This window comes from Onthophagus taurus, chromosome 10 (genome assembly GCF_036711975.1).
Source record: "Onthophagus taurus isolate NC chromosome 10, IU_Otau_3.0, whole genome shotgun sequence".
In the NCBI taxonomy this organism is placed as follows: Eukaryota; Metazoa; Arthropoda; class Insecta; order Coleoptera; family Scarabaeidae; genus Onthophagus; species Onthophagus taurus.
Window position 1 is genome coordinate 11,585,471 of NC_091975.1, and position 24,504 is coordinate 11,609,974.

The following is a 24,504-nucleotide window of genomic DNA, read 5'->3' on the forward strand; positions in this document are numbered from 1 at the left end:
AACTGTTTTTCTAAAATGTTGTGAAATCCGTATTCCATCCTATGCAAGCAACAAGATGCAAAATAACGATTTTATCAAATTTTCACTTTTTCTAATTTTTCTCGTTATTTATGCATCTGAGAGCAAAAGTGTAAAAGAGCAATAGTGTTAAGAATCAAATTTGCTATAACTTTTATATTAAAACTGTTTTTCTAAAATGTTGTGAAATCCGTATTCCATCCTATGCAAGCAACAAGATGCAAAATAACGATTTTATCAAATTTTCACTTTTTCTAATTTTTCTCGTTATTTATGCATCTGAGAGCAAAAGTGTAAAAGAGCAATATTGTTAAGAATCAAATTTGCTATAACTTTTATACTAAAACTTTTTTTCTAAAATGTTGTGAAATCCGTATTCCATCCTATGCAAGCAACAAGATGCAAAATAACGATTTTATCAAATTTTCACTTTTTTTAATTTTTCTCAATATTTATGCATCTGAGAGCAAAGGTGTAACAGAGCAATATTGTTAAGAATCAAATGTGCTACAACTTTTATACCAAAACCTTTTTTCTAAAACGTTCCAAATTCCGTATTCCATCCTTACAAGCAACAAGATGCAAAATAACGATTTTATCAAATTTTCACTTTTTCTAATTTTTCTCGATATTTATGCATCTGAGAGCAAAAGTGTAAAAGAGCAATATCGTTAAGAATCAAATTTGCTACAACTTTTATACTAAAACTTTTTTTCTAAAACGTTCTGAATTTCTCATTTCTCCTCTACCAACAGGATGCGAAACCACGATTTCATCTAATTGTCACCTTTTCGAAATTTTCTCTATAATTTTACATCTGAGAGCAAAAGTGTAAAAGAGCAATATTGTTAAGAATCAAATTTGCTACAACTTTTATATTAAAACTTTTTTTCTAAAACGTTCCGAATTCCGTATTCCATCCTATACAAGCAACAAGATGCAAAATAACGATTTTATCAAATTTTCACTTTTTCTAATTTTTCTCGATATTAAGCATCTGAGAGCAAAAGTGTAAAAGAGCAATATTGTTAAGAATGAAATTTGCTACAACTTTCATACAAAAACTTTTTTTTGCTTACATCAAATTTACACAAATTTACATTTAATCCTTTTTATTTCCCCAATTCAACAAATACATATAAATATTAGAATAAACCTTTATCTTCCTCCTCTTCCCCCTCGTCTTCTTCCTCGACAATATTTCCACCGCTCGGAGTGCTAAGAACTTTACTCCTACCCACCTCAATTACGCTAGGTCCTTCTGCCATTCGTTTCTCTGCTTCGTATCGTTCGCGATGCGAAATCGCAACGAATTGACTATGGATTTGTTTTCGTCTTTCGATTCCGCTTTGGACCACCCTCTTCCAATCGAAATTATAGACAAACGGATGTAGCTGAACGAACATATCCGCGAGATTGTGCAAAGCTGCGAAATGTGCAAAACATTCGATGGTATCGGTGATGGGATAATCTCCCTCGTACGGATCCAACGGTGGCGGTGGTTTAACTTTGATAACGTCTGGAAATAAAGTGGCCACCGCTTCTGCGAATAATTTATCGGCTTCTGCGAGGCGTTCTTTTTGGCGTTTCTTTTTCTTTTCCTCTTCTTGCGCGAGTTTCTTTAATGGGGCTTGTTGTGAAACTAATAATTCGGGATCGAGTTGCTTTTTTAGTAATAAAACTCGTTTCATGCGTTCTTCTTCTTTAATTCTTAGTTGTTCTTGCGCCCATTCTTGGTAATGACCCGGTTCGGGTTTGTTCTTTTTTTCTAATAATTTCTGTTGTCTTTCTTGTTCGGCTTTTTCGTCTGCTATTTTTTGTTGTTCTTTTAACGCTTTCTCCATTAACATTTCCATTCTTAATCGGCGATATTCCAGGCGTTGTTCGACGATGGCGGAATTGGTGTTTAACCAATTTGTTTGCCACTCCATAAAGGCTTTTTTACGGATAACTTCGCGATCTAACATCCGCTCCAATTTTTTTCCCGCTTCTTCGTGTTGATTTAAATGTGGGATATAAAACATTCGGAAAGCTCCGTTGTTATCGGCAATTCCGATTACTCCCATTGGTAAAACGCGATGATGAACGTAAGAGCCCAAAACTCTTTCGCCTGACATATTTTGTTCGTACATTTTCTTGTCGCTCCGTTTTAAAAGGCTCCATACTTCACGACTTCCATCACGTCGACTTAAACGGAACATCGAAGGATTTCCTTTCGCCCAGTGCCCGTGGAGATATCTTACCCGGGATTTTCTCCATAAAACCGGACGATCTTTTAAATCCGGGCGCCAAATTGCAAATATTCTACCTCCGATCGATAAAAATGTAGTTTTCGAATAAGCATTTCTATCCATTGTGTGAACTGGACCGTCGTGGTAACGACCTATACTAATTACCTGTAAGAAACGAATAAAATTTGATGAAATAATCGTTTTTAAGTATTCAATATACAATGCGCGTCAAAAGTTAATTAATATTCAAAAAAGGAGATGCACAGGATTGAAGGGCTTAAGTAACAATAAATCTCGTAATCGCAGCATGTTACAAAAAAAGTTTTAGAACAAAAGTTGTAGCAAATTTTATTGTTAACAATATTACTCTCTTGCACTTTTGCTCGCGGATGCGCAGATATCGAGAAAAACACAAGAATATGAAAATTTGGTAAATTTCGTTATTTATCGGTATCGGAGCATGTTACAAAAAAACTGATAAAACTAAAATTAAACTACAATTTTTAAGCTCCAATTTGACATACATATCACAACGTGATTCTGAAAAATAAAGGTGATATGATTTTTTGAAAGTTTCATATTTGGTTTACAAATTTGACAATTTCGTCTTTAACAATTTATTCGTGGAAATTTCATTAATATAATCACATAGTTTTTATATCATATCATAAACTACGATCTCTAAGCTTTAATTTAACATATATATCACATCGTGATTCTTAAAAATGCAGATGATATGTTTTTTTGAAAATATCGTACTCTTTTTGATTTATAAATATAACAATTTCCTCTTCAACAACTTATTCCTGGAAATTTCATTAATATTACCTCATAGATTTTATATTATATCATAAACTACAATCTTTTACCTTCAATTTAACATACATATCATATAGTGAACCTCAAAAATATAGCAGATATGATTTTTTGAAAATTTCGTATTATTTTTGATTTATAATTGACAATTTCGTCTTTAACGATTTATTCCTGGAAATTTTATTAATATTATTACATAGTTTTTATATCATATCATAAACTACGATCTTTAAGCTTTAATTTAACATATATATCACATCGTGATTCTTAAAAATGCAGATGATATGGTTTTTTGAAAATATCGTACTCTTTTTGATTTATAAATATAACAATTTCCTCTTCAACAACTTATTCTTGGAAATTTCATTAATATTACTTCATAGATTTTATATCATATCATAAACTACAATCTTTTAGCTTCAATTTAACATACATATCATATCGTGAATCTCAAAAATATAGCAGCTATGATTTTTTGAAAATTTCTTAATATTTTTGATTTATAATTGACAATTTCTTCTTTAACAATATATTCCTAGAAATTACATTAATATTATCATATAGTTTTTATATCATATCGTAAACTACAATCTTTAAGCTTCAATTTAACATACATATCATATCATAATACTTAAAAATATAGATGATGTGATTTTTTCAAAATTTTGTATTCTTTATAATTTATAAATTTAACAATTTCTTTTTTGTCAACTTATTCCTGGAAATTTCATTTATGTTACCTAATAGTTTTTATATAATATCATAAACTACAATCTTTAAGCTTCAATTTAACATACATAGCATATCGTGATTCTCAAAAATATAGCAGATATGATTTTTTGAAAATTTCTTATTATTTTTGATTTATAATTGACAATTTTGTTCTTTAAGAATTTATTCCTGGAAATTTCATTAATATTATCTCATTGTTTTTATATCATATCATACACTACAACCTTTAAACTTCAATTTAACATACACATCATATCGTGATTATTAAAAATATAGCAGATATGGTTTTTTGAAAATTTCGTATTATTTCTTTTTTAACAAATTAATTTCTGGAAACTTCATTAATATTATCTCATAGTTTGTGTATCATATTACGAACTGCAATCTTTAAGCTTCAATTTAGCATACATATCATATCATGATTCACAAAAATATAGTAGATATGATTTTTTGAAAATTTCGTATCATTTTTGATTTATAATTAACAATTTCTTCTTCAACAATTTATTCCTGGAAATTTCATTAATATTATCTAATAGTTTTTATAGCATATCATAAATTGCAATCTTAAAGCTTCAATTTAGCATACATATCATATCGTGATTCTCAGAAATACAGATGATATGATTTTTTGAAAATTTCAAATTATTTTTGATTTATAATTGACAATTTCTTCTTTAATAATTTTTTCCTGGAAATATCATTAATATTATCTCATAGTTTTTATATCATATAAATTACAATCTTTAAGCTTCAGTTTAACATACATATCATATCATGATTCTTAAAAATATAGATATGATTTTTTGAAAATTTCGTATTCTTTATCATTTATGAATATAATAATTTCGTCTTTAACAATTTATTCCTGCAAATTTCATTGATATTATCTCATAGTTTTTATATCATATCATATACTACAATCTTTAAGCTTCAATTTAACATACATATCATATCGTGATTATCAAAAACATAGAAGATATGATTTTTTGAAAATTTCGTATTATTATTGATTTATAATTGACAATTTCTTCTTTAACAAGTTATTTCTCGAAATTTCATTAACATTACCTAACAGTTTTAATATCATATCATAAATTGCAATCTTAAAGCTTCAATTTAGCATACATATCATATCGTGATTCTCAGAAATACAGATGATATTTTTTGAACATTTCGTATTCTAGAGGTAACAAAGGTTTTTTTATGAGGTTTGTACTTTTACTGGTTAGTAAAAAAATCTTGTATTAAATATAATACGTCTCTTTATTTACATGTTTCGCCTGTCCTAGTAGGCATCTTCAGAATAACTACAAAAAAAATATATTACTCACAGGTGCCAATATATAAATCCATATCTGGCCCATATCCCAAAATACAGAAGGCTCCTATGGTTAGCCATACATAGGAGTCGCAAACTTTGGGTTTTGGCTTTTGAAAGGCTTTTGTTTTTTTCTCTTTGGATTCTTTTAAATGATCATTCTTGTAATTATTCTGAAGATGCCTGCTAGGACAGGCGAAACATGTAAATAAAGAGACGTATTATATTTAATACAATATTTTTTACTAATCAGAAAAAGTGTAAACCTCACAAAAAAACCTTTGTTACCTCTATGTTAAAAAACTGGTTAAAAATGAACTAGAACATCAACTTCGACTACATTTCGTATTCTGTTTGATTTACAAATTTGACTGTTTCGTTTTTAACAATTTCTTCTTGGAAATTTCATTAATATTATCTCATAGATTTTGTAACATATCATAAACTACAATCTTTAAGCTTCAATTGAACATACATATCATATCGTGATTCTCAAAAATACAGATGATATGATTTTTTGAAAATTTTGTATTACATTTGATTTATAATTGACAATTTCTTCTTTAACAATCTATTTCTGGAAATTCCATTAATATTACCTGATAGTTTTTATATCATATCATAAACTACAATCTTTAAGCTTCTATTTAACATATATATCATATCGTGAATCTCAAAAATACAGCAGATGTGATTTTTTGAAAATTTCGTAGTATTTTTGATTTATAATTGACAATTTCTTCTTTAACAATTTATTTCTGGAAATTTCATTAATATTATCTCATAGTTCTTATATCATATCATACACTACACCCTTTAAGCTTCAATTTAACATACATATCATATCGTGATTCTCAAAAATATAGTAGATATGATTTTTTGAAAATTTCGCATTTTGTTTGATTTACAAATTTGACAATTTTTTCTTTATCAATTTATTCCTGGGAATTTCATTAATATTACCTAATAGTTTTTATATCATATCATAAACTACAATCTTTAAGCTTCAATTTAACATACATATCATATAGTGATTCTCAAAAATATGGCAGATATAATTTTTTTAAAAATTTCGTATCCTTTATAATTTATAAATTGAACAATTTCTTTATCAACTTATTCCTGGAAATTTCATTAATATCATCTCATATTTTTTATATCATATCATAAACTGCAATCTTTAAACTTCAATTTAACATGCATATCATATCATGATTCTCAAAAATGCAGATAATATGGTTTTTTGAAAATATCGTACTCTTTTTGATTTATAAATTAACAATTTCTTCTTTATCAACATATTCCTGGAAGTGTCATTAATATTACCTAATAGTTTCAATTCAATTTAAAGCTTCAAGTTAACATACATATCATATCGTGATTCTCAAAAATATAGCAGAATATATTATTTTTTGAAAATTTCGTATTCTTTATAATTTATAAATTTGACAATTTCTTCTTTATCAATTTATTCCTAGAAATTTCATTAATATTACCTAATAGTTTTTATATAATATCATAAACTACAATCTTTAAGCTTCAATTTAACATACATATCATATCATGATTCTGAGAAATAAAGATGATATGATTTTTTGCAAATTTCATATTCTTTATAATTTGTAAATTTCACAATTTCTTCTTTAATAATTTATTCCTTGAAATTTCATTGATATTACCTAATAATTTTTATATCATATTATAAACTGGAATCTTTAAGCTTCAATTTAACATATATATCATATCATCATTCTTAAAAATACAGATGATATGATTTTATGAAAATTTCGTATTCTTTATGATTTATAAATTTGACAATTTATTCCTGGAAATTTCATTAATATCATCTCATATTTTTTATATCATATCATAAACTGCAATCTTTAAGCTTCAATTTAACATACAGATCATATCATGATTCTTAAAACTACAGATGATGTGATTTTTTAAAAATTCTGTATCCTTTATAATTTATAAATTTAACAATTTCTTCTTTATCAACTTATTCCTGGAAATTTCATTAATATTATCTCATAGCTTTTATATCATATCATACACTACAACCTTTAAGCTTCAATTTAACATACATATCATATCGTGATTCTCAAAAATATAGTAGATATGATTTTTTGAAAATTTCGCATTCTGTTTGATTTACAAATTTGACAATTTTTTCTTTATCCATTTATTCCTGGAAATTTCATTAACATTACCTAATAGTTTTTATATCATATCATAAAGCACAATCTTTAAGTTTCAATTTAACATACATATCATATCGTGATTCTCAAAAATATGGCAGATATGATTTTTTGAAAATTTCGTATTGTTTATAATTTGTAGATTAGACTATTTCTTTTTTATCAATTTATTTCTGGAAATTTTATTAATATTACCTAATAGTTTTTATATCATATCATAAACTACAATCTTTAAGTTTCAATTTAACATACAGATCATATCATGATTCTTAACACTACAGATGATATGATTTTTTGAAAATTTTGTATTCTTTATAATTTATAAATTTAACAATTTCTTCTTTATAAACTTATTTCTGGAAATTTCATTAATATTACCTAATAGTTTTTATATCATATCATAAACTACAATCTTTAAACTTCAATTTAACATACATATCATATCGTGAATCTCAAAAATATAGCAGATATAATTTTTTGAAAATTTCGTAGTATTTTTGATTTATAATTGACAATTTTTTCTTTAAGAATGTATTCCTGGAAATTTCATTAATATTATCTCATTGTTTTTATATCATATCATACACTACAACCTTTAAACTTCAATTTAACATACATATCATATCGTGATTCTCAAAAATATAGTAGATATGATTTTTTGAAAATTTCGTAATTTGTTTGGTTTACAAATTTGACAATTTTTTCTTTATCAATTTATTCCTGGGGATTTCATTAATATTACCTAATAGTTTTTATATCATATCATAAACTACAATATTTAAGCTTCAATTTAACATACATATCATATCGTGAATCTCAAAAATATAGCAGATATGATTTTTTGAAAATTTCTTAGTATTTTGATTTATAACTGACAATTTCTTCTTTAACAATATATTCCTGGAAATTACATTAATATTTTCACATAGTTTTTATATCATATCGTAAACTACAATCTTTAAGCTTCAATTTAACATACATATCATATCGTGATTCTCAAAAATATAGTAGATATGATTTTTTGAAAATTTCGTATCCTTTATAATTTATAAATTTAACAATTTCTTTATCAGCTTATTCCTGGAAATTTCATTTATATTACCTAATAGTTTTTATAGCATATCATAAATTGCAATCTTAAAGCTTCAATTTAACATACATATCATATCATTACCATCAAAAATAGAGATGATATGATTTTATGAAAATTTCGTATTCTTTATGATTTATAAATTTGACAATTTTTTCCTTAACAATTTATTCCTAGAAATTTCATTAATATCATCTCATATTTTTTATATCATATCATAAACTGCAATCTTTAAGCTTCAATTTAACATACAGATCATATCATGATTCTTAAAACTACAGATGATGTGATTTTTTAAAAATTCTGTATTCTTTATAATTTATAAATTTAACAATTTCTTCTTTATCAACTTATTCCTGGAAATTTCATTAATATTATCTCATAGTTTTTATATCATATCATACACTACAACCTTTAAGCTTCAATTTAACATACATATCATATCGTGATTCTCAAAAATATAGTAGATATGATTTTTTGAAAATTTCGCATTGTTTGATTTACAAATTTGACAATTTTTTCTTTATTCATTTATTCCTGGAAATTTCATTAACATTACCTAATAGTTTTTATATCATATCATAAAGCACAATCTTTAAGCTTCAATTTAACATACATATCATATCGTGATTCTCAAAAATATGGTAGATATGATTTCTTGAAAATTTCGCATTCTGTTTGATTTACAAATTTGAAAATTTTTTCTTTATCCATTTATTCCTGGAAATTTCATTAACATTACCTAATAGTTTTTACATCATATCATAAAGTACAATCTTTAAGCTTCAATTTAACATACATATCATATCGTGATTCTCAAAAATATGGCAGATATGATTTTTTGAAAATTTCGTATGGTTTATAATTTGTAGATTAGACTATTTCTTCTTTATCAATTTATTCCTGGAAATTTCATTAATATTACCTAATAGTTTTTATATCATATCATAAACTACAATCTTTAACCTTCAATTTAACATACATCTCATATCGTCATTCTCAAAAATACAGCAAATATGATTTTTTGAAAATTTCGTAGTATTTTTGATTTATAATTGACAATTTTTTCTTTAAGAATATATTCCTGGAAATTTCATTAATATTATGTCATAGATTTTATATCATATCATACACTACAACCTTTAAGCTTCAATCTAACGTACATATCATATCATGATTCTCAAAAATATAGTAGATATGATTTTTTGAAAATTTCGCATTTTGTTTGATTTACAAATTTGACAATTTTTTCTTTATCAATTTATTCCTGGGAATTTCATTAATATTACCTAATAGTTTTTATATCATATCATAAACTACAATCTTTAAGCTTCAATTTAACATACATATCATATCGTGATTCTCAAAAATATGGCAAATATGATTTTTTGAAAATTTCGTATCCTTTATAATTTATAAATTTTACAATTTCTTCTTTATCAGCTTATTCCTGAAAATTTCATTAATATTACCTAACAGTTTTTATATTATATCACAAACTATAATCTTTAAGCTTCAATTTAACATACATATTATATCGTGATTCTCAAAAATATGGCAGATATGATTTTTTGAAAATTTCGTATCCTTTATAATTTATAAATTTAACAATTTCTTTATCAACCTATTCCTGGAAATTTCATTAATATCATCTCATATTTTTTATATCATATCATAAACTGCAATCTTTAAGCTTCAATTTAACATACAGATCATATCATGATTCTTAAAATTACAGATGATGTGATTTTTTGAAAATGTTGTATCCTTTATAATTTATAAATTTAACAATTTCTTCTTTATTAACTTATTCCTGGAAATTTCATTAATACTACCCAATAGTTCTTATATCATATCATAAAATACAATCTTTAAGCTTCCATTTAACATACATGTCATATCGTGATTCTCAAAAATATGGCAGATACGATTTTTTGAAAATTTCGTATCCTTTATACATAATTTATAAATTTAACAATTTCTTTATCAACTTATTCTTAGAAATATCATTAATATTACCTAATAGTTTTTATATTATATCATAAACTACAATCTTTAAGCTTCAATTTAACATACATATTATATCGTGATTCTCAAAAATATGGCAGATATGATTTTTTGAAAATTTCGTATCCTTTATAATTTACAAATTTAACAATTTCTTTATCAACTTATTTCTGGAAATTTCATTAATATTACCTAATAGTTTTTATATCATATCATAAACTACAATCTTAAAGCTTCAATTTAACATACATATCATATCGTGCTTCTCAAAAATATAGGAGATATGATTTTTTGAAAATTTCGTATTATTTTTGATTTATAATTGACAATTTTTTCTTTAAAAATTTATTCTTGGAAATTTCATTAATATTACCTAATAGTTTTTATATCATATCATAAACTACAATCTTTAAGCTTCAATTTAACATACATATCATATCGTGATTCTCAAAAATATAGCAGATATGATTTTTTGAAAATTTCGTATTTTTTATAATTTATAAATTAGACAATTTTTTCTTTATTAATTTATTAATGGAAATTTCATTAATATTACCTAATAATTTTTATATTATATCATAAACTACAATCTTTAAGCTTCAATTTAACATACATATCATATCATGATTCTTAAAAATACAGATGATGTGATTTTTTGAAAATTTTGTATCCTCTATAATTTATAAATTTAACAATTTCTTCTTCATCAATTTTTTCCTGAAAATTTCATTAATATTATCTCATAGTTTTTATATCATATCATAAACCACAATCTTTAAGCTTCAATTTAGCATACATTTTCTACAAATTTCTTTTATTCGTAAATTTAACAATTTTTCCTAGAAATATCAATAGTATTATTTTTTTGATTTATTATTCCATTAGTAGTGCATTTTTGGGAAGATTTATTGTAATAAAGTTTTTAATTTGAGACATGATGGTTGGAGTGAGAATGTTTAGAAGAAAGCTTAATAGGGATGTTTGTAATGATGGGCTTTCAGGGAAGCGAATTTCAGTAAGCCCGATCTTACTTCAAAATAACATTTAATGATATAATTACCTTAGCATATTCAGTATTAATGGGCTCCCCAGGATCCACCTCATACCCATCCCATTTCATCATATAAACATACCCATTAGAAGTCCCACAAATCGCCGTACAACTATGCGGTTTCGTCGGCCTTTTCCACACCGGCTTATAAGCAACCCTCTCGATCATCGAATCCGGTTGTTTCGGATCAGCTTTCTCATAATACAAAAGATGCGCCAAAATATCCGACGAAGCGATGGGAAACCCCCGATTTTTCTTCGAATTACTCACACTTATTTTATACAACGGCCTCCACACCCGATTCAAAAACTGAAAAGGCGAAGCATCCAAAGTTAGAGCACTCGGGCGTATTTTTAAACGTTTCGATTTTCTTTTTTGGTGCTCCCCAGCATGACCAGTAGGTTTGGCCAACATATCCCAAAAGAATAAGCTCCCATCGATTGAGCTGGTACTGAATTGCATGGTCATCGGTTCATCTTCGAGTAAATTTACGATTTTTCCAGTTCGAAATAATCTCCGAAACGGATTAATCCAGTTAATTCTCGTTACGTTGCGCGAATGCGAAACTGCCATGTCAGATTGAGCTGTGACTCTAACTAATTTTATATCGCGAGTATTTTGAAACCAATTCATTAAGGAGAACATTAAAACGCGATATTTTTGTTGCGCCTGAGTTAAAATTTCTTGCTCCTCGACGTGTTCCAATTTATTTTTGATATCCCACACGACAACTTGCCCATTTGACAAAGCTCCAACGATTATGTTGGGGTCAAAGGGACAAAAAGAGATGCAATCGGCCGGTCTTGGGCATTCCAATTCTAATTTGGGGTAAAGCCCATCGTTGAAGCACCACACCAAAATGGGATTTTTCCCATGGATTATGTTATTAACGGGGTCTATCGTCCCGGGTCCTCGGAGGAACGTATTTGGGGCTTTATCTGCGTAAGAAATTGCAACGGTTCCGGTTAACATCGGGTGCCAACACGCTGAAGTTATCATTTTATTTCTGGCGTCTTTTAAATCGGCAAAAGACATGTATTCGTCCCAACTGACTCTTTCTGGAGTTTCTGCGAAAGCTTGGTCGGTTACTAAATCGCGATAATCGTTGGAATATAAATTAATATGGTCGTTAACGTTGATTTTATCGCATAAATCGTCTAATTCGTAATCGACGAAATCTCGAATGTTTTGGGTAAACTTTGCGGTTAAATTCGTGACAGGTTCGAATTCATAAAAGTATTGCGTCCAAGCATTCTTCGGATATGGACAATTAGTTTGTGCCTCTCGAGTTATAACATTCGGAGATCTTTGGACGATCGCATCAATTCGTGATTTAATCACATTTTGAATCGGCACTCGAGTTAAAAGCTCCATATAACCATCACGTGCCTTCTCAACCGGTCGAATACGAAACTTCACCTTTCTACTAATTATTGGATAAGTCGTTTCGACTTCGACTTCGTATAAATTTCGATTTGGAGTTTCGGTGTATTCTGCGATTTCGTCTTCGCTTCCGAATGATGGCCAAAAACCTTTTGGGACGACCTCTAAAGCTCGCGTTAATTTTGCTTCTTGGAATGCTTTGATTTTTGTGATGACGTTTGTGATGATTTCTTGCGCGTTTTTTGATAATACCAAATAGAATTCGTCGTATTCCCTTATTTCGTCCGGGATGTACCCCATCAGGACCTCGGGGCTTTCGTATGGGATCACTTCGAGGCGGAATTCCATAAATTCGGAGTCTTCTATTAATTCGATGTGGTCCGCGATGACTTCTTTTTGGATTATTTTCCATGGTAATTCCGAGGTGACGTCTTCTCCGACCAACATGCCTATATCAGCTTGGGTTTTTTCGCTTAAAACGACTCGATGAACTCCGGGCATGTCAAATTTGAAACGTTTTAAAGATTCTAATGTTTCCTCTCTTGGTCTTCGACGATGGTGGTGATGGTGTTTTGCGGATGATGGTTTTTGTTTTTTCGATTTCTTTTTCTTCGGATCTTGAGATTGTTCGGTTTTGTTATCGGTTGACGACATGGTTAAAACTTAAAACACTTAAAACGATAATAATAATTAAAAGTTGCGGTTAAAATTGTTAAAATTCTTTTTTTGAGCGATTTCTTGTTTGACGTTTATAACTGAAGGTGTTATCGATCAAACTGTTTCCAAGTTACGATTATTTCGAATTGATTTTTGGGGATGATGAAATAATTCAGCTTAAATTTGACCGTTTTGAAAGTTTCAAAAAACTTAAAAATACCATTCTTATAAGCTATAGTTCTTACATTACTCAAAATTGATAGCAGAAATTCCGAAATTCGGATTATATTTGGTTTTAATTGATATTTTGAATACCTCAATATTTTACTACAACTTTCAAAAAATCATAACAAATCGAGATTTCAATAAATCATTATGAAACTATCAGCACCTATTCTACAAATTATGAGTTTTCCAGTGAAAGAAACGGATTTTTAAAATATCTTTTAGTTTTTGAGATATTAATTATTAAATAGTTTCTCATTTTTTGGGTTAAGTAACTATTTTCAATCATTTTCAAAAAATTATAACAAATCGGGATTTCAATAAATCATTATGAAACTATCAGCACTTATTCTACAAACTAAGAGCTTTCCAATGAAACTAACGGATTTTCAAAATATCTTTTAGTTTTTGAGATATTAATTATTATTACACAGTTTCTCATTTTTTGGTTTAAGCAAATATTTTCACTCATTTTCAAAAAATCATAACAAATCGGGATTTCAATAAATCATTATGAGACTATTAGCACTTATTCTACAAATTATGAGCTTTCTAATGAAAGAACCGGATTTTCAAAATATCTTTTAGTTTTTGAGATATTATTTATTACACAGTTTCTCATTTTTTGGTTTAAGTAACTATTTTCACTCATTTAAAAAAATCATAACAAATCGGAATTTCAATACATCATTATGAAACTATCAGCACTTATTCTACAAATTATGAGCTTTCCAATGAAAGAAACGGATTTTAAAAATATCTTTTAATTTTTGAGGTATTAATTATTAGACAGTTTCCCATTTTTTGGGTTAAGCAACAATTTTCACTAATTTTCAAAAAATCATAACAAATCGGGATTTCAATACATCATTGTGAAACTATCAGCACTTATTCTACAAACTAAGAGCTTTCCAATGAAACTAACGGATTTTCAAAATATCTTTTAGTTTTTGAGATATTAATTATTATTACACAGTTTCTCATTTTTTGGTTTAAGCAAATATTTTCACTCATTTTCAAAAAATCATAACAAATCGGGATTTCAATAAATCATTATGAGACTATCAGCACTTATTCTACAAATTATGAGCTTTCTAATGAAAGAACCGGATTTTCAAAATATCTTTTAATTTTTGAGATATTATTTATTACACAGTTTCTCATTTTTTGGTTTAAGTAACTATTTTCACTCATTTAAAAAAAATCATAACAAATCGGAATTTCAATACATCATTATGAAACTATCAGCACTTATTCTACAAATTATGAGCTTTCCAATGAAAGAAACGGATTTTCAAAATATCTTTTAATTTTTGAGGTATTAATTATTAGACAGTTTCCCATTTTTTGGGTTAAGCAACAATTTTCACTAATTTTCAAAAAATCATAACAAATCGGGATTTCAATACATCATTGTGAAACTATCAGCACTTATTCTACAAATTATGAGCTTTCCAATGAAATAAACGGATTTTCAAAATATCTTTTAGTTTTTGAGATATTAATTATTAGACAGTTTTCCATTTTTTGGGTTAAGCAACTATCTTCACTCACTTTTAAAGAAATCATAACAAATCGAAATTTTAATAAATCATTATGAAACTATCAGCAGTTATTCTACAAATTATGAGCTTTCCAATGAAAGAAACAGATTTTCAAAATATCTTTTAATTTTTGAATTATTAAGTTTTAAACAATAACTCATCATTCGGGTTAACCAATTATTTTCACTAATTTTCAAAAAATCATAACAAATCGGGATTTCAAGAAATCATTATGAAACTATTATTACTTATTCTACTAATTATGAGCTTTCCAATGAAAGCAACGGATTTTCAAAATATCTTTTAGTTTTTGAGATATTAATTATTGGACAGTTTCTCATTTTTTGGGTTAAGGAACTATCTTCGCTCATTTTCAAAAAATCATAACAAATCGGGATTTCAATAAATCATTATGAAACTATCAGCATTTATTCTACAAATTATGAGCTTTCCAATGAATGAAACGGATTTTCAAAATATCTTTTAGTTATTGAGATATTAATTATTACACAGTTTGTCATTTTTTGGGTTAAGCAACTATTTTCACTCATTTTCAAAAAATCATAACAAATCGGGATTTCAATAAATCATTATAAAACTATCAGCACTTATTCTACAAATTATGAGCTTTCCAATGAAAGAAACGGATTTTCAAAATATCTTTTAGTTTTTAAGATATTAATTATTAGACAGTTTCTCATTTTTGGGGTTAAGCAACTATTTTCACTCATTTTCAAAAAATCATAACAAATCGGGATTTCAATACATCATTGTGAAACTATCAGCACTTATTCTACAAATTATGAGCTTTCCAATGAAATAAACGGATTTTCAAAATATCTTTTAGTTTTTGAGATATTAATTATTAGACAGTTTTCCATTTTTTGGGTTAAGCAACTATCTTCACTCACTTTTAAAGAAATCATAACAAATCGAAATTTTAATAAATCATTATGAAACTATCAGCAGTTATTCTACAAATTATGAGCTTTCCAATGAAAGAAACAGATTTTCAAAATATCTTTTAATTTTTGAATTATTAAGTTTTAAACAATAATTCATCATTCGGGTTAACCAATTATTTTCACTAATTTTCAAAAAATCATAACAAATCGGGATTTCAAGAAATCATTATGAAACTATTATTACTTATTCTACTAATTATGAGCTTTCCAATGAAAGCAACGGACTTTCAAAATATCTTTTAGTTTTTGAGATATTAATTATTGGACAGTTTCTCATTTTTTGGGTTAAGGAACTATCTTCGCTCATTTTCAAAAAATCATAACAAATCGGGATTTCAATAAATCATTATGAAACTATCAGCATTTATTCTACAAATTATGAGCTTTCCAATGAATGAAACGGATTTTCAAAATATCTTTTAGTTATTGAGATATTAATTATTACACAGTTTGTCATTTTTGGGGTTAAGCAACTATTTTCACTCATTTTCAAAAAATCATAACAAATCGGGATTTCAATAAATCATTATGAAACTATCACCACTTATTCTACAAACCATGAGCTTTCCAATGAAAGAAACGGATTTTCAAAATATCTTTTAGTTTTTGAGATATTAATTATTAGACAGTTACGCATCTTTCGGGTTAAGCAATTATTTTCACTCATTTTCAAAAAATCATAACAAATCGAGATTTAAACAAATCATTTTGAAACTATCAGCACTTATTCTACAAATTATGAGCTTTCCAATGAAAGAAACGGATTTTCAAAATATCTTTTAGTTTTTAAGATATTAATTATTAGACAGTTTCTCATTTTTGGGGTTAAGCAACTATTTTCACTCATTTTCAAAAAATCATAACAAATCGGGATTTCAATAAATCATTATGAAACTATCAGCATTTATTCTATAAATTATGAGCTTTCCAATGAAAGAAATGGACTTTGAAAATATCATTTAGTTTTTGAAATATTAATTATTACACAGTTTCTCATTTTTGGGTTTAAGCAATTATTTTCACTCATTTTCAAAAAATCATAACAAATCGGGATTTCAATAAATCATTATGAAACTATCAGCACTTATTCTACAAACTAAGAGCTTTCCAATGAAAGAAACGGATTTTCAAAATATCTTTTAGTTTTTGAGATATTAATTAATTATTATACAGTTTCCCATTTTTTGGGTTAAGCAATTATTTTCATTCATTTTCAAAAAATCATAACAAATCGGAATTTCAATAAATCATTATGAAGCTATCAGCACTTATTCTACAAATTATGAGCTTTTCAATGAAAGAAACGAATTTTCAAAATATCTTGTAATTTTTGAGATATTAATTATAACACAGTTTATCATTTTTTGAGTTAAGCAACTATTTTCACTCATTTTTAAAAAATGATAACAAATCGGGATTTCAATAAATCGTTATGAAACTATCAGCAATTATTCTACAAATTATGAGCTTTCCAATGAAAGAAACGGATTTTCAAAATATCTTTTAGTTTTTGAGGTATTAATTGAGGGGTTAAGCAACTATTTTCACTCATTTTCAAAAAATCATGACAAATCTAGATTTTAATAAATCATTATGAAACTATCAGCATTTATTTTATAAATTATGAGCTTTCCGATGAAAGAAACGGACTTTGAAAATATTATTTAGTTTTTGAAATATTAATTATTAGACAGTTTCTCATTTTTGGGTTTAAGCAATTATTTTCACTCATTTTCAAAAAATCATAACAAATCGGAATTTCAATAAATCATTATGAAACTATCACCACTTATTCTACAAACCATGAGCTTTCCAATGAAAGAAACGGATTTTCAAAATATCTTTTAGTTTTTGAGATATTAATTAATTATTATACAGTTTCCCATTTTTTGGGTTAAGCAATTATTTTCATTCATTTTCAAAAAATCATAACAAATCGGGATTTCAATAAATCATTATGAAACTATCAGCAATTATTCCACAAATTATGAGCTTTCCAAAGAAAGTAACAGATTTTCAAAATATCTTTTAATTTGTAAGATATTAATTATTACACAGTTTGTCATTTTTTGGGTTAAGCTACTATTTTCACACATTTTCAAAAAATCATAACAAATCGGGATTTAAATAAATCATTTTGAACTTATCAGCAATTATTCTACAAACTATGAGCTTTCCAATGAAAGTAACGGATTTTCAAAATATCTTTTAGTTTTTGAGATATTAATTATTACAGCGTTTCTCATTTTTTGGGTTAAGCAATTATTTTCACTCATTTTCAAAAAATTATAACAAATCGGGAATTCAATAAATCATTATGAAATTAGCAGCACTTATTCTACAAATTATGAGCTTTTTAATGAAAGAAACGGACTTTCAAAATATCATTTAGTTTTTGAGATATTAATTATTAGACAGCTTCTCATTTTTTGGGTTAAGCAATTATTTTCACACATTTTCAAAAAATCATAACAAATCGGAATTTCAATAAAACATTATGAAACTATCAGCAATTATTCTACAAACTATGAGCTTTCCAATGAAAGAAACGGATTTTCAAAATATCTTTTAGTTTTTGAGATATTATTAATAATATTTTGAAAAGGGACAAAAAGAGATGCAATCGGAGCACAGTGGTCTAAATTCGAAAAAACCCTAACAAAAGTATTTTAACGCAGTTTGGGTTGAGATAATTTTTTGAAACTTGGTATGTGGCTATAGGACTATATGCTAAAGACTTTGTGAACCGGAAGTACTAATTTACTTGAGGCCACATTCTATTTTTTTCATATAATTAGGTCCTGAGAATTGGATAAATACAAAATTTTATACAACGCTATTAAATCGCGAAGGATAGCTAAATTCAAAATTGTTTAAACTAAATTGGTTATATAGTTTACTTTGATGTAAGGTTTCTATAAATAAATCTTTAACTACAGAGTGTCTGACGTAACTGGTTCGTTAGAACTTTTTCAGGTTCCACGATTCGTACAATTTTGAAATTTTGGTAGCATGGGTTGTTCATTCGGAACTTTCAATCTAAAATATTTTCAAGATGGCTGCCACTTCGTTATTTTAAATAGAATGCTATAGTTTTTATTACACCATTTAATTGTACGTAAAAAAGTAGGTTAACTTTGATAAAAGGTATTGGTACCTAGCGTTTTTCGTTTTCGAGTTATTTTGGTTCTAAACTTTTTTTGGTAAATTTCACCATGCTCTTTAAAATCCCATATCTCAGCCAACGTTCATTCAAAAAAGGTCTAAATTGGTACGATTATTCTTGAGATGCTGTCAAATAGATTGTCATATATTGTATCAGAGTATCTTATACAGGATGGTCAAAAATTGAATTATTGTTTCTCCATTTTCAATGGCGAGAAAGTAGAAAATTTTAAATGGTACCATGCTTTTTTGTATTGTTGCTTAACAATGTGTGTTTCTTCTTGTTCTGTTTCAGATCATTCTTCGTCATCTTCATCTTCCTTGCATCCTGCCTCATATAGCTCTTGTTCTGATTCTTGTTCTTCGTCATATTCATCTTCTTCTTCGCGATCTTTTTCTTCTTCCTGGTCTTCTACATTGTCTATTATAAGTAATCTTTTAGTCTCCATACTCATCTTTTTATGTTTTCTAGAAATGTGCTGTTGAAAATTACTTATAAATGGATCTGAGCTGAGTAGCAGTCTTTTAAATAGATCTTCATTCGTATCCAGTCTACTACATTTCTGTGTGGCTCTCTCTAAATTTTCATATTTTTTTGTTATTAGCTTCTTGCGCTTCTTCCGACAACTCTCCAATAGGTAGTAGAGCTTCTTTAATGACTGCAGATCCATGTATCAAAATTTTATGAACGCTGGTTGGCATATAGTACCAACCATAAAATGGACGTACTTTTCGGCAGTTTTGAAACAGTATTTATCAAATTCATTGCAATTAATATTGTACCCACTGTTTAATGAAATCTCTGATGATAATTTAGTAAAAGTACATATGAACCAGTCACCTTCCAAGATCTAATTTCTAATCTATATGAAATGTGAAGCAGACACACAAAAAACCGAATGTATGCATGGAGAACAGACAAACCATCAACTAACACTAGAATCTTTCGGGTTTTGCCGTGCGTCTTTTAAGAAAAGGTTTAGCGTTTCGGATGCCATGTTGCAACCTTCTTCAGAAACTGGTTCGAAGTGTTTTAGTTCTAATTTTAGTTCAATTAACTCCGGCCGTGAAAGCCTTCGTACTTATAAAAAAAGTAGATATGTCAAATGTTCCAGTTTTTTGCCGCACTGTATCTAACAACCACTTCCGGTTGTTAGATATGCCTGAAACTTTAAGTCTGGTATTCTATTACTGTTATGCGGATTTACACCAAATATACGAGAATTATCTTTTAAAAAAAAGAATATAAGCATTTTATATGAAAACAGTCAAATAACACACTCAGTCACTGATCATCTTTGATCGTTAATATCTTGGTAAGGAGCAAGTTAAAGCAAGATGGTTATCATGTTATATAGAGCACATCTCAAAGAATAAGAATATTCTAGCGACAAAAGTTCTTCTTGCGTCTTCTGCGAGATATATATGTTAAAACATTTGGTTGTAACTTCAAGTAGGTGTTAATTAGCTTTAAAAGAAGTGCTTATTACGTATTTCTGCAAAAATATTTTAAAAATTAGAAAAGTGCCAAATGAAGACCTTTCTATACTGTTCAAGATAGCAGCAACGTATTGTCTTGAAAAAGTGGAACACAATATATTTTCTTCATCTAAAGTTGTAGCATTTTATGATATTTAATACACAAGAATTGTAGTACTGTTTTATTGCGTACAGTTGGCACTAGAAAGTACATAAGACTTTATTCCTTTCACCTCTCAGTCTATTAGGACCTAAAGTGCATGTAACATGTAAAAAAGAACGAAAAAAAATTTCGAAAATTTGATTTTATTTCTGGCGTCTTTTAAATCGGCAAAAGACATGTATTCGTCCCAACTGACTCTTTCTGGAGTTTCTGCGAAAGCTTGGTCGGTTACTAAATCGCGATAATCGTTGGAATATAAATTAATATGGTCGTTAACGTTGATTTTATCGCATAAATCGTCTAATTCGTAATCGACGAAATCTCGAATGTTTTGGGTAAACTTTGCGGTTAAATTCGTGACAGGTTCGAATTCATAAAAGTATTGCGTCCAAGCATTCTTCGGATATGGACAATTAGTTTGTGCCTCTCGAGTTATAACATTCGGAGATCTTTGGACGATCGCATCAATTCGTGATTTAATCACATTTTGAATCGGCACTCGAGTTAAAAGCTCCATATAACCATCACGTGCCTTCTCAACCGGTCGAATACGAAACTTCACCTTTCTACTAATTATTGGATAAGTCGTTTCGACTTCGACTTCGTATAAATTTCGATTTGGAGTTTCGGTGTATTCTGCGATTTCGTCTTCGCTTCCGAATGATGGCCAAAAACCTTTTGGGACGACCTCTAAAGCTCGCGTTAATTTTGCTTCTTGGAATGCTTTGATTTTTGTGATGACGTTTGTGATTATTTCTTGCGCGTTTTTTGATAATACCAAATAGAATTCGTCGTATTCCCTTATTTCGTCCGGGATGTACCCCATCAGGACCTCGGGGCTTTCGTATGGGATCACTTCGAGGCGAAATTCCATAAATTCGGAGTCTTCTATTAATTCGATGTGGTCCGCGATGACTTCTTTTTGGATTATTTTCCATGGTAATTCCGAGGTGACATCTTCTCCGACCAACATGCCTATATCAGCTTGGGTTTTTTCGCTTAAAACGACTCGATGAACTCCGGGCATGTCAAATTTGAAACGTTTTAAAGATTCTAATGTTTCCTCTCTTGGTCTTCGACGATGGTGGTGATGGTGTTTTGCGGATGATGGTTTTTGTTTTTTCGATTTCTTTTTCTTCGGATCTTGAGATTGTTCGGTTTTGTTATCGGTTGACGACATGGTTAAAACTTAAAACACTTAAAACGATAATAATAATTAAAAGTTGCGGTTAAAATTGTTAAAATTCTTTTTTTGAGCGATTTCTTGTTTGACGTTTATAACTGAAGGTGTTATCGATCAAACTGTTTCCAAGTTACGATTATTTCGAATTGATTTTTGGGGACGATGAAATAATTCAGCTTAAATTTGACCGTTTTGAAAGTTTCAAAAAACTTAAAAATACCATTCTTATAAGCTATAGTTCTTACATTACTCAAAATTGATAGCAGAAATTCCGAAATTCGGATTATATTTGGTTTTAATTGATATTTTGAATACCTCAATATTTTACTACAACTTTCAAAAAATCATAACAAATCGAGATTTCAATAAATCATTATGAAACTATCAGCACTTATTCTACAAATTATGAGCTTTCCAATGAAAGAAACGGATTTTCAAAATATCTTTTAGTTTTTGAGATATTAATTAATTGACAGTTTCTCATCTTTGAGGTTAAACAACTATCTTCACTCATTTTCAAAAAATCACAACAAATCGGAATTTAAACAAATCATTTTGAAACTATCAGCACTTATTCTACAAATTATGAGCTTTCCAATGAAAGTAACAGATTTTCAAAATATCTTTTAGTTTTTGAGATATTAATTATTAGACAGTTACGCATCTTTCGGGTTAAGCAATTATTTTCACTCATTTTCAAAAAATCATAACAAATCGAGATTTAAACAAATCATTTTGAAACTATCAGCACTTATTCTACAAATTATGAGCTTTCCAATGAAAGTAACAGATTTTCAAAATATCTTTTAGTTTTTAAGATATTAATTATTAGATAGCTTCTCATTTTTTGGGTTAAGTAACAATTTTCACTCATTTTCAAAAAATCATAACAAATCGAGATTTAAACAAATCATTTTGAAACTATCAGCACTTATTCTACAAATTATGAGCTTTCCAATGAAAGTAACAGATTTTCAAAATATCTTTTAGTTTTTGAGATATTAATTATTAGACAGTTACGCATCTTTCGGGTTAAGCAATTATTTTCACTCATTTTCAAAAAATCATAACAAATCGAGATTTAAACAAATCATTTTGAAACTATCAGCACTTATTCTACAAATTATGAGCTTTCCAATGAAAGTAACAGATTTTCAAAATATCTTTTAGTTTTTGAGATATTAATTATTAGACAGTTACGCATCTTTCGGGTTAAGCAATTATTTTCACTCATTTTCAAAAAATCATAACAAATCGAGATTTAAACAAATCATTTTGAAACTATCAGCACTTATTCCACAAATTATGAGCTTTCCAATGAAAGTAACAGATTTTCAAAATATCTTTTAGTTTTTGAGATATTAATTATTAGACAGTTACGCATCTTTCGGGTTAAGCAATTATTTTCACTCATTTTCAAAAAATCATAACAAATCGAGATTTAAACAAATCATTTTGAAACTATCAGCACTTATTCTACAAATTATGAGCTTTCCAATGAAAGTAACAGATTTTCAAAATATCTTTTAGTTTTTGAGATATTAATTATTAGACAGTTACGCATCTTTCGGGTTAAGCAATTATTTTCACTCATTTTCAAAAAATCATAACAAATCGAGATTTAAACAAATCATTTTGAAACTATCAGCACTTATTCTACAAATTATGAGCTTTCCAATGAAAGAAACGGATTTTCAAAATATCTTTTAGTTTTTAAGATATTAATTATTAGATAGCTTCTCATTTTTTGGGTTAAGTAACAATTTTCACTCATTTTCAAAAAATCATAACAAATCGGAATTTCAATAAATCATTATGAAACTATTAGCGCTTATTGTACAAATTATGAGCTTTCCAATGAAGTCACCGGATTTTCAAAATATCTTTTAGTTTTTGAGATATTAACTATTACACAGTTTCTCATTTTTTGGTTTAAGCAACTATTTTCACTCATTTTCAAAAAATCATAACAAATCGGGATTTCAATAAATCATTATGAAACTATCAGCACTTATTCTGCAAATTATGAGCTTTCCAATGAAATAAACGGATTTTCAAAATATCTTTTAGTTTTTGAGATATTAATTATTAGACAGTTTTCCATTTTTTGGGTTAAGCAAATATCTTCACTCATTTTCAAGAAATCATAACAAATCGAAATTTTAATAAATCATTATGAAACTATCAGCAGTTATTCTACAAATTATGAGCTTTCCAATGTAAGAAACGGATTTTCAAAATATCTTTTAGTTTTTGAGATATTAATTATTAAC

The 24,504-nt window shown here is 27.6% G+C and overlaps 3 protein-coding genes across 3 annotated transcripts in view; 1 reads left to right on the forward strand and 2 right to left on the reverse strand.

Annotated features, from left to right (window-relative positions):
- The window catches only part of LOC111421536 (uncharacterized), a 111,301-nt gene that overhangs the window by 17,487 nt on the left and 69,310 nt on the right, over positions 1-24,504 (forward strand). The gene's annotated exons all lie outside the window — the stretch shown is intronic.
- On the reverse strand, positions 1,038-13,605 carry LOC111418297 (missing minor mitochondria). Its single transcript, XM_023050805.2, has 2 exons — positions 11,477-13,605; positions 1,038-2,414 (listed from the first exon to the last, which is right to left on the reverse strand). The coding sequence occupies exons 1-2, from the start codon at positions 13,502-13,504 to the stop codon at positions 1,164-1,166; spliced, it is 3,279 nt and encodes a 1,092-aa protein (XP_022906573.1). The 5' UTR covers positions 13,505-13,605; the 3' UTR covers positions 1,038-1,163.
- LOC139431445 (dynein axonemal intermediate chain 3-like) lies at positions 21,137-22,327 on the reverse strand. The gene has a single exon (XM_071199173.1). The coding sequence runs from the start codon at positions 22,226-22,228 to the stop codon at positions 21,137-21,139; it is 1,092 nt and encodes a 363-aa protein (XP_071055274.1). The 5' UTR covers positions 22,229-22,327.

Coding starts and splice junctions, on each gene's coding strand:
- LOC111418297 (XM_023050805.2), bottom strand. CDS start 13,504: ATGTCGTCAACCGATAACAAAACCGAACAATCTCAAGATCCGAAGAAA. Junction 2,415..11,476: donor TTAATACTGAATATGCTAAG/GTAATTATATCA, acceptor CGTTTCTTACAG/GTAATTAGTATAGGTCGTTA.
- LOC139431445 (XM_071199173.1), bottom strand. CDS start 22,228: ATGTCGTCAACCGATAACAAAACCGAACAATCTCAAGATCCGAAGAAA.